This window comes from Plectropomus leopardus, chromosome 19, assembly GCF_008729295.1.
Source record: "Plectropomus leopardus isolate mb chromosome 19, YSFRI_Pleo_2.0, whole genome shotgun sequence".
NCBI classification, from domain to species: Eukaryota; Metazoa; Chordata; class Actinopteri; order Perciformes; family Serranidae; genus Plectropomus; species Plectropomus leopardus.
In genome coordinates, this window is record NC_056481.1 from 24,340,538 (window position 1) to 24,360,755 (window position 20,218).

General features: G+C 34.7%; 1 protein-coding gene across 1 annotated transcript in view; it reads right to left on the bottom strand.

Moving 5' to 3' along the window:
- Positions 1-2,060: 2,060 nt before the first annotated feature.
- gas7b (growth arrest-specific 7b) overlaps positions 2,061-20,218 on the bottom strand; it is an 80,749-nt gene continuing 62,591 nt past the window's right edge. The window contains exons 12-14 of the mRNA XM_042508462.1: positions 13,974-14,053; positions 11,410-11,508; positions 2,061-3,988 (exon numbers count right to left, since the gene is read on the bottom strand). Coding sequence (XP_042364396.1) covers positions 3,875-3,988; positions 11,410-11,508; positions 13,974-14,053 — 293 coding nt within the window. The 3' untranslated portion in view covers positions 2,061-3,874. The remainder of the gene's footprint in view (positions 3,989-11,409; positions 11,509-13,973; positions 14,054-20,218) is intronic.

A 20,218-nucleotide genomic window follows, 5' to 3' on the forward strand; every position in this document is an offset into this window, starting at 1 on the left:
ATGAGGCCAGCAAATATCTAGTATTTTAAACAAGGCTAGGCTAGCAGATTAGCTTTTGTTGATTCCTTACAGTTCACTTAACCCTTACATGCCCTTCCTCCAAAGAACACAACATTTATAATCTACAGTTATACATGTTACTGTATGTAGCCAATATTTCCTACCCCCCCAGAAAGATGCGTAAAAATCTTTGGAGGAAGGGCAGGTAAGGGTTACAGAAACGAGTAAGGGGATAGTCAGACCAGTTAAACTATTTAAATATAAATTAGATTTAAATATATAAATATATATATAAATAAATGATTTGTTCCTAATTAAATGGCTTATAAATGACTTCAAACCAATCATCATTATAAAGTGTTACCAAGTGAAATATGCAACAAGGTGCCGTCAATACATGAGATATTTTAGGTCAACAATAACAAAAGCAAAGTCATTATATTTTACCTTACCTGTCTGGCAAAGTCCAAATGTATCTCTGAACTTATTTCTTTATTATCGCTTCCTAAACCTGTAACGTGGCTCGACCAAATCACTTTATTGTTGAATGTTTAAATGTTTTTTAGGAAATAAATTCCTTTTTTTTCATGTATTAAATATGCCTTTATCCATTTTGTGGTTAAACATAAACAAAATTCGGAAAGCAAAAAAAAAAAAAAAAAAAAACCAGGAAAGGAGCATTTTACGACATAAGATACATATTTTCATTTTATTAATGAAAAATCCAACCTAGCTGTTAATGTACAAAAGCATCTGAACACTCTTCTGTCAACAGTCGAGTAAAACTGAGCAGTAATACCAGACAAGACGAGGCTGTGAAAGAGCATTTTGTACAACATGTAGCTTCTGCAGGCGGCAGCACTGACACTGAATTTCCAAAACTATAGAATAAGTAAGAGGGTTGTTATTTCTGTTGCATATAAAACACATCGCATGTTCCATATATTATCAGTGCCAAACTTTTGTATCTGGTGTCTCTGTGTGAGACTATTTACTGTATTTTACATCCTTGGTTCGGCCGCCTCCTTTCATTGCATATCACACATCTCATATATTTACACCAGGCTCCCTGTGAGCAGAACCAAAACACTGCACTTCCATTAGTCATAACATTTGTAACAAGCTCTCTTTAGAATACTTTTCATATGAACAGCAACTTACAGTATATTTACTAAAAATCATCTGGATATAAAGTGCAACTGGCAGATTTGTAATTCTTGATAGGAATGAAGTAAATCACAGGTGGGAATGATTCATTTTAAAATTTCTGACTTGTTTTGTGGATGTAAAAAAGTGTGGCCACATTTGTGATTTTAGTCACAAAACTATTGACTGTTTGTTAAACCTCGATCGAGTCCAAAAATGGTAATTTACTGACAATCACCTGAGCAGGCCTGTCAAACTTTGGATTTCTTTGTATAAACTAATAATAGCAATACTCTCAGGGTTTCCACAGTCATGGAAAACCTGAAAAGGGCATGGAATTTCACAATCACAATTTTCAGACCTGGAAAAGTCATGGAATTAGTAAAAATCATAAAAAGTTTTGGCAAAGTCATTGAATTCATTTTTTTTTAAGATTATTTTGGGGGGATTTATCCCTTTATTGATAGGACAGCTGTAGGATGACAGGAAATGTGGGAGAGAGATGAAGAATGACGTGCAGCAGAGGGCCACCGGCTGGAATCGAACACGAGCAGCTGCAAAGGCCTCGGCATATGGGGCGCACGCTCTAGCAGGTGAGCTAGAGGCTGCCCTAAGTTGGGGAATTTTTTTTCTAGGTAATGTAATATAACTGCAAATTTTTTTTCTGTAGCTGTTGACTTAATGTATCTCTAGTTTACATCCATGTGTGACATTTTGTTAATCATAATTAATGTTTTTACACTTACCATATTACATGATTTTTGAAGTTACATTAAAAATACATTTTAAAAAAACCTGTTCAAGAACATCCACTGCATGTAGAGCTGCAAATAATGATTATTTTTATTTTCAGATTTTCCATGATGGTGGGAACCCTGTATCTCAGAGTTAAGAGCTATCATTAGCAGCTGCTCTTTATGTGTTTTGAGAAAGTTAACACTCCAAAATATCCAGCTAAATATGTTATTTGGCCAAACTCTGAGGTTATTTCTGATTCACCTATCTTTCTCTCATGAAAGTAAAGCATACTGAAAAAAATCTATCAATAGCATACCAAACCTATATTAGAACAAATCCCATTCTAATTACATTTTTGATTATAGTGCTAGGGCAAGCTAGCTGAAGGTCAAGACTTCATCTTAAACCTGTTAGCTAAGTCAAAGTCTTTTAACGTCATGTATGTGGCTATTTAAGACCCCTGAACAGATTTCTAGTTTTTTAATCAGATTGGAAACTTCTACAAGGCACCTGGACAGAGTTTTAGCATTAGCTTACACAAGCAAATTATCACCAAAAAATTCTGCTAGCAACAGCTATAACTTTAGCCAACAAAAGCCAGAAATGATGAGCTACATTTGTTTACCTCTGTGTGAAACCATGTATGTAGCCATTTTAAGAACCCTTAACAGATTTCTATGTTTTAAACAAATTGGAAACTTTTAAAAGGCAGCTGGAGAGAGTTTTAGCATTAGCATTAGCCTACAAAAGCAGATTACCACCAAAAAAGTCTGCTGTACAGTTGTAACTAAAGCTAAAAAATCCAAAAATAACAACCTACATCCGTTTACTTCTGTGTGAAACCATGTGTATGGCCATTTTAAAACCCCTTAACAGATTTTAGTTTTTTAACAAATTGGAAACTTTAGAAAGGCTGTTGGACAGTTGTAGCATTAGCTTACACAGGCTAATTACTACCAAAAATAGTCTGCTAGCAACAGCTGTCACTTAAGCTAACAAAATCTAGAAATAATAAGATATATTTATTTACTTCTTTGTGAAACCATGTGTGTGACCTTTTAACATTTAATCCCTTAACAGAATTAAAAGAAAATTTAAACAAATTGGAAACTTTTAAAAAGCAGATGGAGAGAGTTTTAGCATTAGCAGTAATTTAGCGCCAAAAAAGTCTGCTAGCGACAGCTGTAACTTTAGCCAACAAAATCCAGAAATAAGCTACGTTTGTTTACTCCTGTATCAAACCAATGACCTATTGATTCAAAAATATAATTGTTTACTTTTTGCAAACTTTATATGTGCCATGTGGGAACTGTACATTTGACAGGCATAGCAACTGTAAAAAAGTGGGAGGCGGGGCTTAGCAAACAGTCAATACCTGCACACAGTGGAAATTAGTATTAAAATACTTTAGTCTTATTCTGGTCCACAGTAATATCACTCTTAGGTCAGAATGCAGTTTGCTTAGCAGCATCTGTTAAATATTTTTTGCCAACAACTTGCAGTACTTAAGTTACGTGTGTCAACACACCTGTGGCTTCAGAGAATGACATCACAGAGCAAAAGCACATACAAACTGCAGCGTTACACTGCTGCGTGACATAAAGCTATTCAACATTTACAGGTGTTAAATGTTCACTGTTTGCTTCTTCATCTGCCGCACAATTCACACTCAAAGTTTCCGTATCCCTGCGCCGTCTCAGCTGAGCATCAGCTTGCATAACAGAAAACCACGACCTGTCACTATCTGACATCTTCATTCATCACTTAGCAATACTCCCCAAATACTGACATCATCCTCAGCAGGTTGCTGATGGAGTCAGTGAGTGCTGATTGATCATCCCTCAGTCTGTTAGGAGTCAGTGGATCAGTAGGGGGGGCAGGGGGGGAGACCCCAGCACAGTTTTCATCTCCCAGTCAGTCCTCAGGCGTTACAGCCTCTTAGCCAGAGGGGAAAAGTGTTCATGTGCAGAGCAGTCTAACAACACTAAGGTCAGATCTCTATGTCCACTGGCCTGATCTCTCCAGTCTTATTCTCCTGCACCCACAGCTCTCGGTCTTTGGCCGGGTCCACACACTGCAGCAGCTGGTCCACCGGCTCCATCGTCTGGATGAAGGAAGAACAGTGGAGGTTTGAGCTCAGGTCATATCACAGGTTTGCTTTGGTCAGTGGGCTTGCACTGTGACTCTTGAGTTCCCTCTGCTGGTGGAAGTTGGGTGCTCAATTTGAATGTTCTCACATGAAGGGAATTTTGTTGATTTCTTCATGTACAATACGTGCTAAAGTTTGATATAAAGTAACTTGTGCACGTCATCATGGTTGTGTCATAAGACACTGTATCACGTCACATGTAGCTGCTGAGTCTCAGCTGTCAAGGCTGACATTGGCTGTATAATTTACAGTCACTTTTTTATGTGTACAATGCTATGAGATTTTTTAACATGCTGTACTATAATTCTTCTTCCATTTTATGACAAACCATACTATGGCCTATGACACATTGACATAAGACTGTTTTTGGTTTTTTTTTAAAAAACATGACTTTTTTTGGTCATTTTTGTGACATACTATGTTCTGACTTTGTATTTTTTGTGACATCACTCTTTTTGTCATTGTGGACATACTATACTATGACGTATGTCATTTTTGTTACATACTATAAAATGGAATTCTTTATCACATACTGTACAATTTTTTTTGTCATTTTCTCACTATTGTGACAAACTACACTGAATTTATTGTGCACTGTACTGGAATTTCTTTTCAGTAATGTTTATTGAAAAGTGCTGTATGATGACATTTTTAATGACTTGCTATACTATGGCTTTTTTATCCTATTTTGGATGACATTTGGGTCATTTTAGTCAAAAACTATTTTTGAAGACGTACTATCCTGTGAATTCATGGATTTTTGGATGATACTATGACCTTTTATGTGCCATTTTGCATGACATATAATACCATGATGTTTTTATGTAATTTTGGATGGCATACTATACCAAAACGATTGTATGCCATTCTTGATGACATAATATAGTATTTTGGACATTTTTAACAACATACCATGATGTTTTTTTGAACGCTAAACTATACCATGAAGTATTAATGAATGTTTAGATGACATACTATACTGTGATGTTTTTATCAGTTTTTGAACAAGATAGTATAGTATACTATGACATTTTGATAAATTTTTGGATGACATGCTATAGTATGACAGTTTTTACTGTTTTTGGTTGACATACTAGTCTGACGTTTTTATGATTTTTTGAACGACATACTATACTATAACGTTTTTATCAGTTTTTGGGCGACACACTATACTATGAAATATTTGGGATTTTTTTTGAAAGATATACGATACCATAAGATTTTGATCAATTTTTGGACAATATACTATACTCTGACTTCTTGATCAAATTAGTTGGGTTGTTTTTGTATATTGATTTTCCACAAAGCCATACACCTGCGGTTACAATCATTAATTAGATAAACTATTATTATTATTATTATTAGTAGTAGTAGTAGTAGTAGTAGTAGTAGTAGTAGTAGTATTTCTGACCAGGTACATACCCCATAAAAGAAGCACAGAATTGAGATTGACATTGAAAGTACATCATTAAACACATATTAGTGGTAATAGCATCATAATTTAAAAACAAACAACAAACAAAAAATAAATAAATAAATAAAATGACTATACAAACACAAACAGGAAAATAAATGGGAACTATCAAAAGCAAGACCGTTGTGTTCAGTTCAAAATACTTTGGCAGGCTGAGTCCCAGACAAGGTCATCCTAATTTTTTCCAGTTTAAGAAAATACAGCACCTCTTCTACCCAGCTTGCATAGGTGGGCGAATCTGAGGATTTCCACTTTAACTACATCAGTCTCCTAGCTAACAGAGCTGTAAATGCAATCATATCCTTACTGGTGGAAGAGAGATTGAGTGGAGGGGGAAGCACACCGAACAAAGCAGTGATAGCGTTAGGGACAAGAGTCTTACAAGAGTTTTTGATCAGTTTTTGGACGACATACCATACTATGACGTTTTCATAATTTTTGAACGACATACTATACTATGATGTTTTGATCAATTTTTGGACGACATACTAGACTATGACTTTTTGATCAATTTTTTACGATGTTCTATGCTATGACTTTTTGATCAAGTTCTTAACAATGTACTATACTTTGATGTTTTGATCAATTTTTGGACAACATACTATACTTTGACATTTTTATAATTTTTTTATTTAATGACATCAATTTTTGAATGTCATACTAAACTATGATGTTTATATAAATTTTTGGTTGACGTACTATACTATGACATTTTTAGTAATAGTATGATGTTTTGGTTGATTTTTGGATGACATACTATACTTTGACATTTTTATAATTTTTTTAACAATATACTATAGTATGACATTTTGATCAATTTTTGAACTACATAATATACAATGATGTTTGTAAAAAATTTTGGACGACATACTATACTATGACATTTTGATCAATTTTTTACAATGTTCTTTACTGTGACTTTTTGATCAAGTTCTCAACAATGTACTATACTTTGATGATTTGATCAGTTTTTCAACTATATACTATACTATGACGTTTTTATGATTTTTTTGAACGACATAGTATAGTATAACATTTTGATACATTTTTGGACGACATACTAAACTATGACGTTTTTATCAATTTATGGACGGCATATTATACTATGAGGTTTTGATACATTTTTGGACGACATACCATACTATGATGTATTGATCAATTTTTGGATGACATACTATACTATGACATTTTGATCAATTTTTTAACGATGTTCTATACTGTGACTTTTTGAACAAGTTCTTAACGATGTACCATACCATGGTGTTTTGATCATTTTTTTGGACGACATACTATACTATGACATTTCTATGATTTTTTGAACAACATAGTATACTATGACATTTTGATCAATTTTTGGATGACATACTATACTATGATGTTTATATAAATTTTTGGACATACTATACTATGACATTTTGATCAACTTTTGGACAACATATTATACTGTGATGTTTTATCAATTTATGGACGACATACTATACTAAGACATTTCTAGAATTTTTTGAATGACATAGTATACTATGACATTTTGATCAATTTTTGAATGTCATACTATACTCATGTTTGTCAAAATTTTTGGACATACTATACTATGACGTTTTGATAAATTTTTGGACAACATATTATACTGTGATGTTTTTATCAATTTATGGATGACATACTATACTATGACATAATTCAGATTTTTTGAATGACATAGTATAGTATGTGCTGTTCAGTTTTTGGAAGACATACTATACTATGACGTTTTTATCAATTTATGGAGGGCATACTAAACTATGAGGTTTTGATACATTTTTGGACAAAATACTATACTATGACGTTTTGATCAACTTTTGGACAACATACTATACTATGACATTTTTATGATTTTTTGAATGACATAGTATCGTATGACATTTTGATCAATTTTTGAATGTCATACTATACAATGATGTTTGTTAAAAATTTTTGGACGACATACTATACTATGACGTTTTTATCAATTAATGGACGGCATACTATACTATGAGGTTTTGATACATTTTTGGACAAAATACTATATTAGGACGTATTGATCAATTTTTTAATAACATACTATACTATGACATTTTTATGAATTTATTGACAACATACTATACTATGACGTTTTTATCAATTAATGGACGGCATACTATACTATGAGGTTTTGATACATTTTTGGACAAAATACTATATTAGGACGTATTGATCAATTTTTTAATAACATACTATACTATGACATTTTTATGAATTTATTGACAACATACTATACTATGACGTTTTGATAAATTTTTGAAAGTCATACTAAACTATGATGTTTATATACATTTTTGGTCGACTTACTATACTATGACATTTTTATCAATTTTCTACAATGTTCTTTACTGTGACTTTTTGATCAAGTTCTCAACAATGTACTATACTTTGATGTTTTGATCAGTTTTTCAACTATATACTATACTATGACGTTTTTATGATTTTTTTGAACGACAAGTATAGTATAACATTTTGATACATTTTTGGACGACATACTAAACTATGACGTTTTTATCAATTTATGGACGGCATATTATACTATGAGGTTTTGATACATTTTTGGACGACATACCATACTATGATGTATTGATCAATTTTTGGATAACATACTATACTATGATGTTTATATAAATTTTTGGACGACATACTATACTATGACGTTTTGATCAACTTTTGGACAACATATTATACTGCGATGTTATTATCAATTTATGGACGACATACTATACTATGACATTTCTATAATTTTTTGAACGACATAGTATACTATGACATTTTGATCAAATTTTGGACAATATATTATACTGCGATGTTATTATCAATTTATGGATGACATACTATACTATGATGTATTTACGATTTTTTTGAATGACATAGTATAGAATGACGTTTTGATCAATTTTTGGATGACATACTATACTATGACGTTTTTATCAATTAATGGACGACATACTATACTATGAGGTTTTAATACATTTTTGGACGAAATAGTATACTAGGACGTATTGATCAATTTTTGGATGACATACTATACTATGACATTTTAATCAATTTTTGGACGACGTACTAAATTAAGACATTTTGATCAATTTTTTGGATGACGTACTATAGAACGACGTATTTATGATTTTTTGAATGACATAGAATAGTATGACGTCTTGATCAATTTTTGGAGGACATATACTGTGGTGTTTTTATCAATTTATGAATGACATACTATACTACGACATAGTTATGATTTTTTGAATGGCATAGTATAGTATGATGTTTTGATCAATTTTTGGATAACATGCTATACTATGACGTTTTTATCAATTTATGGACGGCTTACTATACTATGAGGTTTTGAAATTTTTTTGCAGAAAATACTATACTAGGAGGTATTGATCAATTTTTGGATGACATACTTTACTTTGACTTTTTGATCAATTTTTGAACTGCTATGACGTTTTTATGATTTTTTGAACAACATAGTATAGTATGACAGTATAACTACTACAAAAGACGGTAGATCAAAGCATGAAGTGGAGTAGCCGGGATCAGAGAGCAGAGTGATCTGTACGGAGGTCATTCAGACTACAGCAACAAAGCTACATCAATTCAATATCGGCATAAAATGCCCCCAAAAAACAGAGAGGGTCAAGTGACCAGTTTCGCCAGCTGACGCTGGAAGAAATTCTTATGGATCTCGGGCTCCCCCTCCATGCTCTTGACTGAGTGTCCCGTGGGGTCCGAAGCGTTTCCTTTGAAATGTGTTCAAAGCAGGCCCGGTTGCATGAATACTGCAGGTAGGAATAATGGAATAGCACTCCGGTTCTATTTTGTGGGTTTTCAGATGCCTTTTATGTCATTGAAGGCAAAATTATAACATTCAAATCACTGTTTTGCTTGACAGACTCCCTTTCACAAAAATGCATTTTTCTCAGCTTTCTAGAAAAAAGTGTTCTTTTTGATTAAACTAGCCTCTATTCAACTTCAGATAAATCAAGAATGGAACAAGGTGCAATTTTTTCCATGACGAAAAAGAGAGTTTCTTCTTTTATTTGAGCACAAGGGCACAAGCCAGAATAGGGCTGGCACTCAGTTAATTAAGTATTACATTTTTATGCTTTTTTCGACGACATACTATACTTTGACATTTTTATGCTATTTAAGACGACATACTATAGTATGACTTTTTTGTGCTATTTTGGACAAAATACTATACTATTGCATAATATACTATACACTACGGTATGACTTTTTAATGTTTTTTTTGCAATATACTCAAGCCTGACTTTAAAAAAAATAAAAAAAATTATGATTATGAATTAAGATTACTTTTTCATGCTATTTTGGATCACATACTAAACTATGATTTTTCAAGCCATTTTGGACAACATAATATACTTTTTCTCTTTTATGCTATGCTATTTTGAGTTTTATGCTATTATGTTTTTCATGGTATTCTACATGACACACTACACTATGAGGTTTTCATGCTATTTTGGACAACATACTATTCTATGACACAATACAGAAATACAACAAACTACATTATGACATGTTTGTGCTATTTTGGACAACATATTATTCTATGATATTTTAATGCTATTTGAGACTGCTAATTTTGATGACATTGTATTCTATGAATTTTTCATGCCATTTTGGAAAACATTTTATTTTATGCATTTCTTTGCTATTTTGGACAACTAACTATACTTTGACATTTTTATGCTATTTTTGACAACATTCTATACTATGAATTTTTTGTGATATTTTGACAACATACTTATATTTCAGTGCTAATTTGGACCACATATACTATGACTCCTTCATACTTATTTGAACGACATACTAAACGATGAGTTTTTCATGTCATTTTGGACAACATACTATGCTAAGACAATTTTATGCTATTTTTGACGATACACTACACTATGACACTCTTTTGACACAACATACTATAACTATTTTGTGATTTTCATGACATACTGAACAATGGCATGTTTTTATGACATACTATGCTATGAAATTTTTATTACATACCATACTATGACTTTTTTGTGACATACTATGCAATGGTAATGTTTATGAAATACTATACAAAGACATTTTTTATGACATTCTATATTATGACTTTTTTCAATGGCATAATGTTCTGTGACATCTTATGACATACTCATTCATTCATTCATTAATTTCCAGTAACCTCTTGTCCTCTCAAGGGTCGCAGGTCCCAGCTGTCATCGTGCAGAAGGCGGGGTACACCCTGGACAGGTAGCCAGACTATCGCCTTATGACATACTAATTTTGTAATTATTTGACATCCCATACTGTGACTTTTTTCTGATATTTTATAATATACTCAGTGTAATGACATACTGCACTTTTACATCTGTATGACATTTTTTCGCACATAATATACTATGACTTTTTTATGACATCCTATGGAATTACTTATGACATACTATGCACATGCTATACTATAACATTTGTATGATGTCCTATAATATGACTCCTTGATGACATAAGAAACCATAACATTTCTTTTAATGATATACTAGTGTTTTTAAAAAAAATGGCTTTGGGAAGTACAGAGCATTTGACTGATCAATGAGACTTCCTAAAAAAATTCAGCATAACATAGGGTTAGTCATTAATATAGAAATTGCTATTTGTTGGTCAAAGTATACCCTTCCCACCATTAGACTCATCTTACGTTTTAAGACATATTTTGGAGTGACATTTCACTATATCTTCGGTAATGATGAATAACAGTTGAACTTTAACTGTATCTTAGTTCTTAAAGTGACAGCCCAATTCAACTAACAGTGTGGAGTATTTTTTTTAAGTAGTTGTTATACTGGGTTGAATTTGTACTCACGCTTTGGTTGAACATGTCTGTCTCATGCCGAAGGGTGGTGTACTGACACAGATGCTGCCTGATCATCTCCACCCGCTCCACCTCCAGACGCTCCAGCTCCTGAGGAGAGGAGCAGTGTGTAATGCCTGAGTCACAGAGAAACCTCCACACTTCCATCTGTCTCCACTGAGCAGAAGAGATGCTCTGCAATGCTAACAGGCTTAGAATGACTTAGAGGGAATTATTTTTAAGATTCCCCATTTGGCAAACTGTAAACTATATTTTGTAAAGGCTGGGCCTTTTCCTGGACTGTTACCCCTAATTTCCACCAGATCTGTGTGCGGTCCGGCTCCGATCCGTCACGGCAGACGGAGCAAACAGATTACACTATAGTCTATGTGTTTATTCCCATTGGCTTGCTGCGTTGCGGATCGACTCCGTCCCAGTTCCGGCAGTCCGGACGCTCACGGATCAGATACACAAGGCTCCTATTTTTGCCAGACACCAAAGCACTTTGTATCAATTCAGCCGAATTTAACACAGAGCAGACAGGAAATCAGACAGCAACACAACATTAAACATTTCTGTTAATTTTCAGAATAAAACACTCCGTGTTGACGTCTGATCGTATTTCAATTAACTACATCAACAAAATGTCACAATGAGCAGATCCAGGCCTGAATTAACAGGTCAGTGGTTTTCAGAGGTTACGACTGACAACACGGACGTGGAGAAGCTAATTATGGAGATGGAAAACCACAAAATAAGTTATGACACCACACATCCATTTTATAGGAACAAACCACAGAAAGGAAATGGCGTGGAACAACTTATTGGGAGTTATGGGAGAGAATAGAGTTATTAATTCTTTATCTGTACTGATACAATGTGCGTGATTCTGTAATTACCACGGGAACATCTTGGTCTCACCACTCTGATTCAAAACGCAACCAGTGGGAATTGACGAATGAGGGAGCATGGAGAAAAACCACAGCAGAGCCATAACGCAACGCACATGCAAGCAGTGGAAATCCTGGGTTACAGTGATCGAATGTATGATTCTGAAGTGACCAAATACTCAACAACTGAAGCAGAGCCTACACATTAATAAACTATGCACTTTCAAGTCTTCAGTGAAAAAATGGTTTTAAACATACATATTGGGTATTAGAGAAAAAGATTCAATGTCTTTTGCCCTTACACACATCTTACAAATAGTTTTACAGTGGTTATAAGTATATTTTGAGAATGTGGACAATTATAGAGGTCCATCAATCAGTCCAAATGGAAACAAAAATCAGAAGCTTCTTCTACAGAGCTATTAAAAATAACAAGATATGGAAGCCTTTTCTTAAACTGTATTCAACCTGGCCTGTCACAGTAACTATTTTTGGTAGATGACATACTATGCAAGAAATAATTGCAATAAACTGTATTACTGTCATTTTAAGACCACTTTATGCAACTAATGATAATACGATAGCATAATGCTGCAAGTACACTTTTCCAAAAAACACAAAATTTGAAAATAACTAAAAAATAAAACATAAATGAATGTGTGCGCTTGGCCCGGCTCACAGTGAAACTCAGACCCAGAGAGTAGGCGACAAGACAGAAACATTGCGAGCAGAAATGACAGAAAATTGTGTCTCAGCACTTTTTTTCCCTGTTCATTCAGTTGAGGCACTGACGCAAATCTTATAAAAGCAAAAAATAATGATGTTAATTTTGGCATCATGTTGGCTAAAATGTTGGTGGTGCACACAGAAGCATGTGTATGCATATAAAAAAGTGAAATATATGGTATATTATGTAGTTAACTATTATATTTCAATAAAATGACTATTTCACCTTTACCTTTTCCTTATTTATTTACACAAGACTTGTTTCCTTGTATTTCATTTTGTTCATGTTAAAAGACACCTAGGGTCTTTCAGTTTCTTTGTATAAGTAGCCTTTACCGCAACATGTAGTACATTCATTATTTTGGCTCAGTTCTTACAACAAATAATAAATAAGCTTACAACTAAATGCCACACTTCTAAGTCTGGACGTAGTTTCACACTGGAACACAAACTAGAAACATCTGTATCAAATAAACTCACAATATCATTCAGAAATGAGGTTTGCACATTTAAACTGCTTTGAAAAAAAGTAGTAGCAATTCTTTTTGTTTTTAATACTTATGAATGTAATGTGCTGTACATTGCAGCACCTTTTCAAAAAAAAAAAAAAAGCTTCTTACACACTTTGCATCCGCAGAATATTATACACATTTTACATTTTGAATTTTTTTTTTCTCTTTACAAACTGATGTGAAAATTAAGCATAATGCATTTTTTTTATTCTTACAAATGCACATATTTTATCTAATTTTTCAGTTTTATAGTATTATTTATTTCTTATGCTGTATGCTTTACATCAGAGTGACTGCAATGAATCACAATTTCCCTCCGTGGATCATTTAAGTATTTCTGATTCTAAATTCTAAAATACTGTAAGACATTGTTACAAACCCGATGAAAAAAAACACACAGTAGAACAGCTTCCTCTCACACACCAAACTACACAAAATCATTTCTTACCAGACTTGTGGTGACCATCTCCTCAAACCATTTGGACTGAGACTGGTTATACAGGTCGACACAGCGCATCAGTTCGTCTCCTGTTCGAGAAAATACAGAGAATATTAAATGAGACTTCTAAACATGGAAATTCATGTACACATGGGTCGAAAAGAGACATGACAAAATCAGGGTACTTCAAAATGTATGGTGCATAATTTTTCACTAGGTGGTGCTACTATCCAACTATTCACTACCAGCTGAGGCGCCGCTTCAACACATTCTCAGTGTTCCACCTCACTCAGCTGATGCGATTATCCCAAACAGCGCAGACGATCTGGACTGATAATAGATTTCATTATGATACCATAAGCAATGATAAAAGGAAAGGTCTAATCCATCCTTTCATTAATGTCACTGCCCGTATCCTGCTGACAACCAAACAAACACTCATCATCTGCCAGATTAAATCAGGGAGGAAATGACGCTGATCACTCTGCTCCTCAGCAGATGACTCTCAGTCTTCCGCTGCTATATCTGCTGCTTTTGACTCACATTAATATTGTATTCTTCTACTGAATATGTGACTGCTGAATAGCTCCAAGCCTGTGTGGGACAGTGTTGCTCAAAGTGGAGACTGGGGACCAAAGAGGGCTCTTCGGGTCCAAAGAAAAACAGCTGTTTTTTAATCTGAAGTTGTGCTGTTCCAGTTACAGTACAGGCGGTGATATAATTAGCTACCAAGTCGTGTCTTGTGGTAAATGAAAGAGTTCCTTACTTGTAGTGTACAGTTTGTGCTGGAGTTTCACTGACTTTTTGTGTGATTTCATTAAGTGTGAGGGGGGATTCTGGGGTGGAAAGTGGAATCATTCATGTTTGCTATTATGTTTTTTGATTAAAAAATTTACAAAGGGGGTATAATTTGATAAGTTTTTGCTTCCTTCTACTCCTTTTCAGAATACTTCATATTCATGCTGGGTATTCTGTTGTTGTATTATAGCTCCATATACTATCTATCTATCTATGTATCTATCTACCTACCTACCTACCTACCTATACATTTTAAATACAATCAATCAAATTAATTTGTTCAGCAATTTAATGTTTGTTTTAAAACCTGACAAAAAGGGAACCAGAAACTTGGAGAAAAAAAATATGAAGAAAGGAAAGGAGGAAATGAAAGAAAAAAAGAAAAGTTTATATAAAACAACAAAAAAAAACCTTGAAAGGCCAGAATTTTAAATATCCAATTACAAGTTTGTTTTCTGGAAATTTTACCTAGCTGTTAAATCATCTAAATCAACGTATTTCTTGCAATTTGCCAGACGTGTTCACTTGGTGGGCAGTCAAGGTATAAAGACAAAATTTTCATATTATGGCAAACTGGTTGGCAAAAAGTCCTTATTTTCTCATCCTGCAGACGCAAATGTTCATTTGGAATTTAACAAATCTAAGTTTGGTTTTCACTCTCCTTTCAGCTTTAAGCTGGTTTCCATCACCTCCAAAGAAAAATATCTGTTCAATGTCTCACTGTGGTCTTGAGTATTGAACTGTGTCTGTCTGCTGCTTGGTGCTGAGCAGGTAGCATACAGTGAGTTTATCAGAGCTTTTTAACTGAAGACAGCTGCCTGTTGCAACCAAAACAATTAACTAGACGAGGCTAAAATGCTCTATATGTAGCTGAGGGGTACTGCAGGGTGATAATTCTCTGTGGGTTTGTCACTGTAAGCCACATATTTCACATTACACATAGTCATTTGATCCATTTTAGTATGAAAATATTGCCATATTTATTTGCTCATTCTTTTTTATTTATTTCTTTAACTATTTTTTTCCCATTTTTACATGATTTAAAGGTCGTCATGTTAATTTGGTTGTGTATTTTGTTTTATTACGTTCACATAAACCAGTAAAAAGAGAATTACAACAAGATATTGGCAATGTATGGCTGCTTTAAGTCTAGATTACAGAAGTTTTGTGCATCATTTTAAACACGTTTCCTCAAAATTTGGCCTAACATATTTGGTGTTTTTAGTTACTTTTCACACATACATACAAAAAAAGAGGTTTTGTAGGTTTGACCAATACTTTGCCTACTGGCGGATCTGCTGGATGTAAGAAGTTAAAGAATGAGATCTATTTTAATATATTTTCATGAGGATTGTGTGTTGCAACACATCAAAAATTGCTTGCTGGAGCAGCAGCTGTAACATTTACAGTAAACAAGGTCTTCAGGTCAGCTTAGAATATGTTTCTATAAATAGAAAGCGAAGAAAAATGGGAAGAAAATGCAAAAGAGCTGCAGTTTAAGCTGCAGATAAGCCCGTTACATCAGTCGTCCAACCCTTAAAAAAAAAACTAAAGAATGCCAATAAATTCTCTTCTTTTAAAGGAAAAAAACAAAGCAAAAGTAATGAGCTCCATTAAAGGGCGATCATGGCCTGAGGAGGCTGATATAAAATTTTTCGGAAATCCCACTTATAGGGAGACATAAGTGAGTAAATGCTGTAGTCTGATGCAGCGAGAGCACCGAGCGATAATGAGTCTTTGTTATGAGCAGACAGATGCCGTGCTTTAGTTGTTTTGGCATCAGCCTCCTCCCCGCTTCCCTCACACTGTAGTCATCATCACTGGCAGCCAGACGCCGTGAGCACCATCAACAACTGCTGCTGTTTTTCTCCAAGGTTGCATAAGCAGCACGGAGGAGGGATGACTGTGTGTGTATGTGTGTGTGTGTGTGTGTGTGTGTGTGTGTGTGTGTGTTGTGTGTGTGTGTGTGTGTGTGTGGTGAGGGGAGCCAGTTTGGATGGAGGATTCGTACGTGTGTGTGACAGCATGTGGTCGTGCCTTGTTGAGTCATGACATCACACTCCGGCAGAGAGTCGACATCTGTTTACTCTCAGCCAGTCACTTTCCTCAGGTCGCACACCTATTAAAAACTTTTACAAACCAAAGCGGCTGCTGCTCGCGCTACTTTTCCACCCACCTCTTTTTCCCCTCGCGGCCTTCTAACATGCAGACTGTTAGAAGCGTAATGTGTGCATGAATGTAGCGTGATAATCAGACTGGATTGCCATTCCCTGGTCATGCAGAATCTCCAGAAGATTCATTTATTTGTGTAGTGGGTTGCCACAACTAAATTATCAGCCACCACAAATAGATTTTTGGTTGAGGGGAGCTCTATTAATATATATATATATATATATATATATATATATATATATATATATATATATATATATGTATATATACGGTTAGGTTATTTTTGCTCACTCGGGGCAGAGACTGCACAGTAGAACATCAGATGACTGATGACTGAAAGTGAAACATAACTGTTCATTCTGCTGGCTCTAAAAGTTTGCTTTCACTTACAAACAGCTCCCCCTTCCATCCATGTGATCTGATCAGATCTGAACAGATCAAAAGATCAATTATCCACCCTGTGAGTGATAAACTGCTACTGAGGAAAAAAGAACTCTGGAGAGCTCCGCATGCAGCACTGCGACTAAAACGTCAAAATTTAGAGAGAGATGCCAAAGACAAATGAATAAAAAAACGCCAAACACACACAGTCATTCTGTATATTTAAGGGACTGTACTTTTCTGAATAGAGGGCTGCCTGGGTTGGGACTGGGTGAATATTATACTCCTCCCCAGAGCTGCATATTATTTTTCCTTAAGCCTCTTTGAATGCATGGCCTTCTTCTCTCTACTATGCTACTATATTAATAACCAAATTACACAGTTTCTAGCAATAAAAAAATGGTGTGATTTTGGAGATTATCAAAGAAGAAATTGCCACACATACACTCTATTTCTGCAGGACACACTAAGAATTTTTGCTTAATAGGATCCTGCAGGGCTGTATAGGGCATCTGAAAATCAATTTTAAGTTATTTTCAAAGATCACGCTAAAACTCGAGCACTACCTTCAGGCCTCAGACATCATATTCCTATAGCGAACACATGATGCTGGAGCTCACTTGAGTGCTTTGGGTGTTTGGGTACATGTTACACTCTGCTACTGTACTCAAGTTACAAATTATATCAATGTTACTTCTGTTTGCTGCAGACCTTAAGATGCAAAAAAGGTCACTTTGATGTTTCATGCAAGAATTTAGAGGTGTTTTTAAATTCTCCTTAATTCAATTTCTAAAAGAAATCATGTATTTATATTTTTTACATTTTATTTGAATCAGCAAAAAGAAAAAAAAGACCATTTAGAATCACCAGTTAACCTAATGTGCATATTTCTGGACAGTGGGAGGAAACCCATAAAGGCACAGGGAGAACATGCCATCTCCATTCAGTGCTAATATATATAATATATAAATACATATTATATATAAATTATTATCAATGGGCATATACTGTATATAAACAGCCCTCGCTTAACTTACATATATATACAGCCTCTGCTCGCCTTTAACTGAAGGCTGTTTTTGGACAGTTGCTCAATTAAAAAAAAAATCAAATTGGGCAACAATGTATTTAATTGCTTATCAATTGAACTATGAACTTTATATTTGTAAGAGGAAGTGTTATTTCTACCATCAAACATGACAATGCATGGTCTCACTGTAATATGCATTTTGGTCTCATATTCAGTCTTTAAAAAATGGAAATGTTTTGTTTCCATTAGAATTTCACTCAAGTAGTCAGCAGACTAGGTCTATAATAAAGATGAAATGACTGTGGGATGTTTTGGGGTTTTTTTGCAGCCAGATTATTCATGTGCATGTATGTGAGAGTATCCCAAGGGACTGTGGAGTTGGTCCACTCCCACGTCTCTCTGTGAATCTGGTGTGAACGCAGAATGTTTCTGACACCCCCTTCTTTCCCTCCTCTCCCATTCCTCTATTAAAAAAAAAGCCCTCCCAGTCTGGCTCGAAGTGCTGATAAAGCTCATGACTCATGTAAAAAGACAAACAAACCATCTCGGATCACAGCCGATTTCAAGTGAGCGCTTCAATGGAGGGCTACAGAAACTGTGGAGGAGGATCGTAAGTTAACCATTTGCTAAACTGTGTGAGTTCTGCTGTCGGCAATTATTTGCAGGCGATACAGACACAAACTGCTGCCCATCATCCTCAGATGATCTCTAACAAGAGATCCTACATCTGGTGGGGAGGGACTTTTATAGGTTGAGTGATGAAATCCAGATCAATATATCTGCATTAAAGAGTACTATCACCTTTGCACATTACAGCTCGAAATTCAGATTAATAGAAATGACTGTATTGACTAATTTAACCCATCAGTTTTCTTGGGCTGTGATCAGACTCTTAAACAAGTATTTAAACCTTCAAAACCCATACAGATTGGTTCGATTTCTTTCTACAACAGAGAGAAACTAGATATACCACTATGCAGTTGTATGCCTCTGTGCACCAGTGAAGTTGCACTTATAATTTAAATCCATGTCTGTAAAACATGCATACTTCACAGAGAAGATCTGTACAGTCAGCACAGTGGCAAGGTGGTTCTTGAGGGCTATTAAGTCATGGCCAAAAACATACTTTATGAGGTCTCCGTGACCTTGACCTTTTACCTCCATATTGTAATCACTTCATTCTTGAGTCCAAGTGGGAATTTGTGCCAAATTTGAGGAAACTCCCTCAAGGTGTTCTTGAGATATTGCATTCAAAAGGATGAGACAGACAAGGTCACAGTGAGACTTAACTTTGACCTATGGTCACCAAAATCTAATCACTTCATCCTTGAGTGTAAGTGGACGTTTGTGCTAAATTTGAAGAATCTCCCTCTAGACATTGCTGAGATGTTGCAGTCATAAAAATAGGTCATAAAAACCTAATGCCTAAGTTGGCAATGGCCAACTTAAGAAGAATGTCCCACACATTGCAAGAAATTCCTGAAACATGACAAGGAAATTAACTAAAATTTAGTTTTCAAAAAGAGGCAAAGATGATGAGAAAACTATCCAAAAAGATAGGGAAGAATGTCCAGAAAACAATTTTTTACTTATTTTGGGCCATGTCTTGTTCAGTTGCTTGTTGCCTTCTCTCCATGTTTTTGAAAGAAATCAAAACTATTTCCTCTCGTTTCAAAGGGTTAAAGGCAAGACCAAAAACCAAACTCTTTGGTCAGGAGCAACATATCTTCACAACACCTGATCAGACCGCCATGGAATAGAAATTTGAAGTTTTTTTTATAAAATTACAAAAAAATTGTTAAAACTATATCATCAGCACCAGCTACTTTTCATCACACCATATGTTTTACATCCACTGACATTTGAGAGCCTG